Source organism: Crocodylus porosus, unplaced genomic scaffold (assembly GCF_001723895.1).
Source record: "Crocodylus porosus isolate Cpor-Errol unplaced genomic scaffold, CroPor_comp1, whole genome shotgun sequence".
NCBI classification, from domain to species: domain Eukaryota; kingdom Metazoa; phylum Chordata; order Crocodylia; family Crocodylidae; genus Crocodylus; species Crocodylus porosus.
The window spans coordinates 9,440,812-9,449,162 of NW_017728911.1; the positions used below are offsets into that span (position 1 = coordinate 9,440,812).

The 8,351-nt window shown below is 37.3% G+C and overlaps 1 protein-coding gene and 1 long non-coding RNA gene across 3 annotated transcripts in view; one reads left to right on the plus strand and one right to left on the minus strand.

Annotated features, from left to right (window-relative positions):
* The window catches only part of VPS13C (vacuolar protein sorting 13 homolog C), a 154,097-nt gene that overhangs the window by 109,920 nt on the left and 35,826 nt on the right, over positions 1 to 8,351 (plus strand). For both annotated transcript variants that reach the window (XM_019533419.1, XM_019533418.1), the window contains exons 57-62: positions 1,681 to 1,802; positions 3,349 to 3,643; positions 4,266 to 4,655; positions 5,433 to 5,537; positions 6,557 to 6,721; positions 7,089 to 7,217. In XM_019533419.1, coding sequence (XP_019388964.1) covers positions 1,681 to 1,802; positions 3,349 to 3,643; positions 4,266 to 4,655; positions 5,433 to 5,537; positions 6,557 to 6,721; positions 7,089 to 7,217 — 1,206 coding nt within the window. The remainder of the gene's footprint in view (positions 1 to 1,680; positions 1,803 to 3,348; positions 3,644 to 4,265; positions 4,656 to 5,432; positions 5,538 to 6,556; positions 6,722 to 7,088; positions 7,218 to 8,351) is intronic.
* The window catches only part of LOC109308938, a 24,736-nt gene continuing 22,700 nt past the window's right edge, over positions 6,316 to 8,351 (minus strand). Inside the window, exon 3 of the long non-coding RNA XR_002100744.1 lies at positions 6,316 to 6,328. This is a non-coding gene — a long non-coding RNA (uncharacterized LOC109308938). The remainder of the gene's footprint in view (positions 6,329 to 8,351) is intronic.

The following is an 8,351-nucleotide window of genomic DNA, read 5'->3' on the forward strand; positions in this document are numbered from 1 at the left end:
CGTCTGGTGTGACTACCAAATTTCCTAGCATTTCTTGCGGGAGCTGCATGTTACCTAGTACCTTATTTTTGCCCCTTATGTATTGTTGTTCTTGATCTGGGAAGCTAGTCCCAGTTCCATCTCTGCCTTGGCCTTCCTGACTGCCCCCCTGCATCCCTGAGCAACTGCAATATAGTCCTCCCTGGTGGTGGCCCCTCCCTTCCATTGGGTGTACGCCTCCCTTTTAGCTAGGAGACTTTCTTGGATTCATTTGGTGAGCCATCCCCATGTCATTTTTGACAGGAACCAAGGGCAGAGAAATACTAGTTTTCTGTGTTCTTTTAGGGGCCCTGCAAACCAGATAGAATGGCCTCACGGGCCGGATCTGTCCTGCGGGCCACATTTTGCCCACCCCTGGTCTAAGATCAAGCAGAACTGGGGGTATCTGAACCCCAAGGCCTCTGGCCCTGGGATTTCCACATAGGACGGTGGCCAAACTGCTGGGTCTGGATGGGAGGATACTTGCCCAGTATTAACTGCATAGACTTGACAATTGAGCTCTGCTCAGTTGAATTTTAGATCTTGAGTTTAGTTTTTAGCTAGTTGAATCTGGAACTGATTTGGCCCTTGAAATTAAATATATTTAAAAAAAACTTGTACATTACATGCAAACTACTATGGCTTTGTTTTAATTTCAAGGTTGATGTTATTAGATTTATTCCTTACTTTCACATGCTTAGGCAGAGTAGAGTCTGAAGGAAGGGGAGGTTGGAGAGGGGCTGCAGGGGGAAGAAGTTGGGAGGAGGCAGAAGGCAAGGGGGTTACCTAACCTTTCCTTTTCCTCTCCTTGCTCCCCCCGCCTCCCCAAAAATCTATTTTGCCTTCTGTAGCAGTGGGATGGGGACACTTTCAAGGCAAACCTCCAATAATTAGATTCTATACTTGAAAAATTCAGTTTTTTAAAATTTTTCTTATACAGAATCTATTTATTGGACAGTCATCTTATAATCAGAATAGTCTTGTATTCTGTGGTAAATGTGGTAATTTTCTGGTAGTAAAAACAATCGGTGTATGTATGTATGTATATATGTGTGTATGTAGCTTGGTTCTGCAAAATGAAATTAAATATTATAATATAATATAATATATTTATATAATTATTACGTTATTAATATAATAATATTTTACTATAATACTGTAATAATAATTAAATGGTTCAACTCAGAAGTTGAACCATTGTAGGTATTTAATTTAATTTATCACGGTCCTTTTCTAAGAACATACTAATTTTGAGGGCAAATGTAAGTTGCAGGAAATAGATTATATAACACTATTAATATGGGTAGATAACATTGAGACTGTTTATAATGCATTGAGAATTGTTATAACTGTCTATGCATCTGTAGTGAAACATGCATGACAAAACTATTCTGACTTGATTGCTTCATTCAGGGTCAAAGTTAGCAGTACAAGTTGGTTAAATCTTCCTACAGGATCAGGCAGACATTGTATTGAAACAGCTGCTGCATGCTCCCTTTTCCCTCTTAAAGCAGCTGAAATGTACAGACACATACCTATAATTGGTAAAACAGTTTGTTTATACAACTTTTTGTAGATGGTAATGTAGTGTATGCTGTAATTTGTATTTTCACTTAGGAGTTTTACAAAAACTTTTACCAGCATCTTATGTTTTTGTCATAGATCAAGAATCATTTCTCTGTACCGTTTAAAATCTATAAATTTGTTAGAAATGTTAGACTGCTGGAACCCATAGGCATATCCAAGCCAGAGGAGGAATTCCACGTTCCTTTAGATTCATACCGGTATGGTCTTTTTCTGTTAAACAATCTTCAAGTACAAGATGAAATAATTGTAATCAAACTGGGTTTTTTCTGTCTGCATCCATTTCAGTCCTATTAAGTACTACTGTGGGGATTCAGAATTGTTTTCTGGTTCAACGGGCAAAAATTGGGTGGCTTTTATTTTCTTAAATAATTATAGTACATTTTAGAGACCTCTAAAATGGTAGTAATGTTTACCCCTTTTTTGTGGATATTGTGTGCATTTGTCCATCCAACAATTTTACATATTAAGCCTGAAATTTTTAATAACTTAGTGCATCAAATATCCAAGACCACAATTCCTGATTCCCTTTGATTGGGATAGTATAACTGCACTCCATTGCACAGTAGAATCCAACTGGAAACAATAAAATGAACTAACTGAATACTAAATGCATATTGTTTGCAGGTGTTTCAGTAACAAAAGGAATATTTGAAGTATTTATTTTCTTTTTCTTGGGACACTGGCTCTTCCCTTTCATTTTAAAACTATTATTTCTTTATCCGTATTATTATAATTAATATAGCTGTTGTGGTTGTTTCCTTTTTCCTTTTTTGTTTCTAAATTCCTTCCTCCCTTTACAATGTTACATGTTGATAGTTATGTATTGCTGTTTGTTGTGAATTTCAGTGCTTCTGAAACTTGAGAGAAAATCAAAGTTTCTAGATGCATGTTAGTGGAATTTTGACCTAAGTGCGGTTGTACTTGTTACAACTGTGACCATTTCTGAGTAGAAATTAACAAACCTGGCAGATGATTTTAGAGGAGGCAGAAACACAGAGCACAAGAACTGCTGTAATTTTAGGTCTATAGATGTCCTTACATATTCTTTAATTTTTTTAATCTGTTGCCTTCAGCCCAGTAAAATACTTGATCAGTGAAACTTCTGCGCAAACAAGCCTAACTAGAATTAGACAGTGGAATAATTTTAAACTGACAGCTGATTGCAAAACAAACTAAATGTAACATTGTCTTTATAAGGATCAGAATTCAGAATCGGTATCTTTTGTTGTAAAAATGGTTCATAATTCATGTAGATTCAAGAGTGTTTTTAATTTCTGAACAAAAACTCTAGTGTGCTACAATAAAGTTAAAGACGTTTTTGGTGTAAATGAAGCTGTGGGCATCTGTAGGACCATGGATGTAGTGTGGACTTTTCCAAGGTTTGAGGTGTCAGCCACAATGTTGAATTTGTTATTAACAGATGTGTCTGCATTTTACGTAGGGCAGGCAACTGTAGCTTGTCTGTCTCTTAATCTTCTCTTCCTCCATGTATGTTGGGGAAACTGAGATGTATGACATTTTTACAACAAAAAATACATTTCAACCAGGTATACTGCAAACCAGCCTTTCTCAAGTTAAATTACGTCTTTTTATAACCTTGGAGCTTTTTTCTCATGGGCTTATCTCCATCTGTGAATAAATAACTAAATTAAATGAAAATTGTTGTCTATTTGTGTTGCTGTTTTAAAGAGTCCGTTAAAATTTAGGCTTTTTTTTTTTCCATTTTCCCTATCTATCCCATAGATGCCATCTGTTTATTCAACCGACAGGGATCTTAGAAGGTCAATTTAAAGAGTCAACAACTTACATTGCCTGGAGAGAAGAGCTACACCGGAGCAATGAAGTGAGATGCATGTTGCAGTGTCCATCTACTGAAGTAAACTTCTTGCCTCTCATAGTCAACACAACTGCAGTACCTGACCAACTAAACTTTATTGCAACGGATGGTGAGGACTGGGATCCAGCTTATATTATCCACCTTTATCCAACACTCACTGTGAAGAATCTTCTACCGTACTCCCTGCGGTATTTACTTGAGGTATTGTGTTTTAATTGTGTATTTTTAAAATAAGGGACTATCTGGGGGAGGGGCTAGGGGGGAATATAGGGCAAGTAGTCTCTGTGGTGGAGGTGGGGGGGGGACGGGACAGTCAGAATCCATGGGGTTGGTTGAGTCCAGGAAATTTAGACAGGATCATGGGGGCTAGTGGGGTCCATGAAGGGGATGGGGGAGCTCTCTCCCCTACTCCCTGGGACCAGGGGATATTTTTCTAGAACATTTGACCCTACCCACCCCCTTCCCTTCCTCCCACCTACCCCTCCATCCCTCCTGTTCCTTCCCCCACTTTGAGTTACTACCTCAACTTCTAGCACTGGCAAATAATGATAAAACCAGCACCAGGAGCAGCTCTCAGGCTGGGGAATGGGGTCAGGGGAGGGCTGGCTGCTCCATAGGGAAGGGAGGGGCCGGGGGGGCTAAAAATATCCTGGTGCTGGGGTAGGAAAAATACAATCCTGGGGCTGAGGCCAGTGCCTAGGCTTTTACTAGTCTGAGCGCTTCACTGAGAACTCTACAGAAGTTCAGTTAAATGGTCCCTGTTTCCTGTCTAGCAATTGTTTTTCTTGCAATCTGCATAAAAGTTAACCTGTTTTTATTTTAGGGAACAGCAGAAGCTCATGAACTGCCAGAAGGGAGTGCTGCTGATGTTCTTCATTCAAGAATCAGTGGAGAAATAATGGAGTTAGTTTTGATAAAATATCAGGGTAAAAACTGGAATGGACATCTTAAAGTCCATGGTGGGCTGCCTGAATTTTTTCCAGTGTGTTTCACTTCAAATTCTGTAGATATGATGACAGTAGATGTCTATGTACACGTCGGGCGAGTTAGTAACCGTATGATCCTATCAGTGTTCAGTCCTTATTGGATAATCAATAAAACTTCCCGAGTTCTCCAGTATCGTGCTGAAGATACCCATGTGAAACACCCAGCAGATTACAGGGATATTGTCTTGTTCTCCTTTAAGAAAAAGAACATTTTTAGTAAAAACAAGGTATGTAACTTCATTTGTGTGTGTGTGTGGTGGGGGGGTGTTAAGTATCCTGAAGTGATGGGTTATTTAAATTTTCAAAGAACATTCTTTCTCTTAAAACATTAACCTTTTCTTTAATCTCAGTGACCAAAAACAAGTAGATATTTTTGTTTTGAGTTCACCTTTCTTTTGAGGAGACAAGTTAGGACTATTGTTATTCTTGTTCAAAATCCTGGAATTATGTGGGAAAAGGGGATCATCTTGCCAAAGGCATTGTATTCTGAGGTTACCCAGAACAAAAACTTTCACTGTTTCTTACTGAAAACTTAATCTTCTATTTTCCAGCACCCATTCTGACTTCTAGGAATAATTTTTAAAAGTTGGTCTTGAGTGGATCTCTTGGTTTTACCCTAATTTTTTTTTTTAAAACCCGCAATTCTGTATTTGCTTTTCTTTTTTCTATGGTGACTGCAAGGACCACCAGGCAATATGGAAGAAAATATTCATTCGATAGCATGTGCTCCTGTTGATTGCCTATCCTACACTGCAATGCCCCTCTTTTTCCCCTCACCTCTTTGACACCTCCCCTTTAGTGAGAGAGTGGAAATTCACTGATGTGGCTAGCCATATACTGTGGGAAGGGTTTCCATATTCCTTGCATGTTTTTAAAAATACACCCAGTAGTGTTATGAAACTGTTATGCCTTATATTAACCTTATTATACTTATCAGCATGTAAACTTTAAAGTTATAAGCCTTTTTATTTAAAGGACCTCTAAAATTGTGTTCCCTTGCATAGATCCAGTTGTGCATTTCAACTAGTTCATGGTCCAGTAGTTTCTCCCTGGATACTGTAGGAAGTTATGGATGTGTAAAGTGCCCAGCCAGTAACATGGACTACCTGGTAAGATCTGCCTAGCAGTAGTAATGGTAGTAACAGTCATCATAAAATGCCTTTTGCTTTATATAAGAGTAAAGGGAAGGCAATAGGATACTTTAAACTATTTCCTGGGTGCACTGTTTTGTTACTTTAAATGTGTTAACCTGCTTAGTTAATTTAATTTGGCATTCTAGTGTCCCAGAGTTTTGGCAACAGGCATAAGTAAGTGTTTGTAAAAATAGTCATATATGACTTTAAGATACTCATACTGTCTTGGGTATGCATACGAAGTGCAGACATCCTATTCCTGTTCTTCACAATTTTTTAGGATTTTTTGGCGAACAGCTTAAATTGATGAGCTTCAGGGCATTTTCCAGAATGTTTTCTTTTTTCACCTCCTGCCATTTGCATCATGTTTATGTCTAAATCTGACACTTTTTCTGCCGATTCTATTTCTAAAAGCTTTTTTCCTTCCTCTTGATTTATTATTAATCTCTTTATCATACCATCTTTAGCTAACATCTGGATAGTATAATAATATCAGGCTTAGACCAAGTATAGTAAACTCTTCTACTCTGGCTTTTAACATCAATATAAAATATACCATCTGAGAGAGTCTTCTATACCAGTTGTATTTACTACATCTCGTACTGTTGGGATTTTTTTCAGCACCTTTCTGTGTTTCACTGCATCCCATTTGAACTTCTTATAGTGAATGTTCAAAGCTATCAAGCCGTGTATGTAGCTACTTGATATAATAGCAATAACTATGAATACTACCCTTGGGTTTTTTCCTTCAGATTTTTTTTGTTGGACTTTTGCTCTTGTTTGTTCTAGATTGTACATTATTTGAGTTGGATAGAATGTTTCCTTTTGTACTGTTACTGTCCCTAGCCCATGCCCAGTTGCTGTTGGCCTTTGAGTACTGCTTTAATTTGCACAATAACTTTAACACTTGTGATGACAAATAAAATCTTAGTCACACAGATGAAAATGAAAACTGAAATAAGCTAAGTTTGACCAAGTTCATTTTTATTTAACAGATTGGAGTTAGCATCAAAATGAGTAGTTTCAATCTCTCCAGGATAGTTACCTTCACTCCATTTTACACCATAGCAAACAAGTCTTCTCTGGAGCTGGAAGTTGGAGAAATTGCTTCTGATGGTTCTTTGCCAACTCACAAATGGAATTATTTCTCGTCTTCAGAAGTAACATTTTTTTTATTTTTATACAACTATAGTATTATATGTTTTGAAGGCAAGATAAAAGAATTCTTTTTATTTTGGTAGGTAGGGAAACTCTTTTTAACAACTAAATACTTAGTTCTGTGTTACTTGTTCATCACCTCAATCTGATTAAGTTGGGGGAGGGGAGGGGTGGAAACTAGCAAAGCATTATAGTCTGTTACTTGTGGAGAGTTTAACTTAATGAAATGTAGCTTAGATAGGTGCTTCTAAAATTTGGGATGGGTTTATTATTGATAAGATATGGACTATTCTTATGGATAACCTGTGTAACAAAATTACTGCTCTGGTAAGATGTTACATGCCTCTAATTTTGATTATTTTTTTTCAGTGTCTTCCATTTTGGCCAGAAAACTTGTCGGGTAAACTGTGTGTACGGGTGGTTGGCTGTGAAAATTCATCCAAACCATTTTTGTATAACAGCCAGGACAATGGTACTTTGTTGGCTCTGGAAGAGCTGGTGAGGATGTGATTCCCCTCCCCCCCCCTCCGCCCCATTGATATGCACCCACACATACACTTTTAAATGTCTTTTTCATTAGGCTTTTCTTATTTGCTATGTACTATAACTCTGAGTTAATTCAGGATGTCAGTTGTGTGCAGAGCAGTGCTGAATAAATTGCAAATGCTCCTGAATACGGCTAAATGTGCAAGTTGGGAGGGTGGTTTTCCCTTGTTTAAGAATATTTTTTTCTTGGATATACAGGACTAGAAAACTGACGTGCGTCACAGTGGAGTGCACAATTATTTTCAAACCAAAACAATAGATAATTAAGAATATCAGTCTTCTTGATTTACAGATACTTATTAAGTTACCGTAATTGTCTAGGCGGTGAGGCACTTAAAAGAAATAACATGAAATATCAATGTGTCATGGTCATGCCTTTGGTAGATCCTGACCTATCTACAAATATTATTTTTTTTTGTATTATGTCATTCTTGCTGAAAAATTGAAGGCACCTTTAACTTGTCCTACAGTCTGAGGTGAGGCTGTACCCCTTTCCTTGACCATCCTTTGTCTCCCAGAAACTGAAGTTGAAGGGGGAAAATCAGCATCATGCCACATTTCCAGTTCTTCCAATAAGAGGATTTAGCTTTATATTACCTTGAAAAGATTTTAGTAGATGTCAAATAAATCCTGGAGTGTTAGCACAGCTTCTGAAACCTGGTAGACTAGGTCTCATCTATTTGGGATGTGTTGGCTAATAGCTTGTTCCTGCCTAGTGATTATTTTTCCTGTTCTACACTGTATACTGAAAAGTAATTTAAAAAAAGATAGTTCTGGTCTCTCTTTGAAACGTGAAGCAGCAGAAGTATTCATTTTTTTTTTTTTTTTTTTTTTTTTAAAGCGGTAAACTTTCAACAAAGTTAACTTGAAACGAAGTGGAGAATGCTGAATTATATAATACATGAAGACTAAAACGTATTTAAAATAAGCGTTAGATGTAAATATACTTCTGCTAATACAAAAACTATTTCAGAATTTTTAACCGGATGCCACTCAGTTGTAACTAAGTTGCATACTTTATAGAAGTTTACTCTTAATATTAATTGCACAGTTTTTGAGTTGAAGACTAGGGTTGTGTGACGTTTC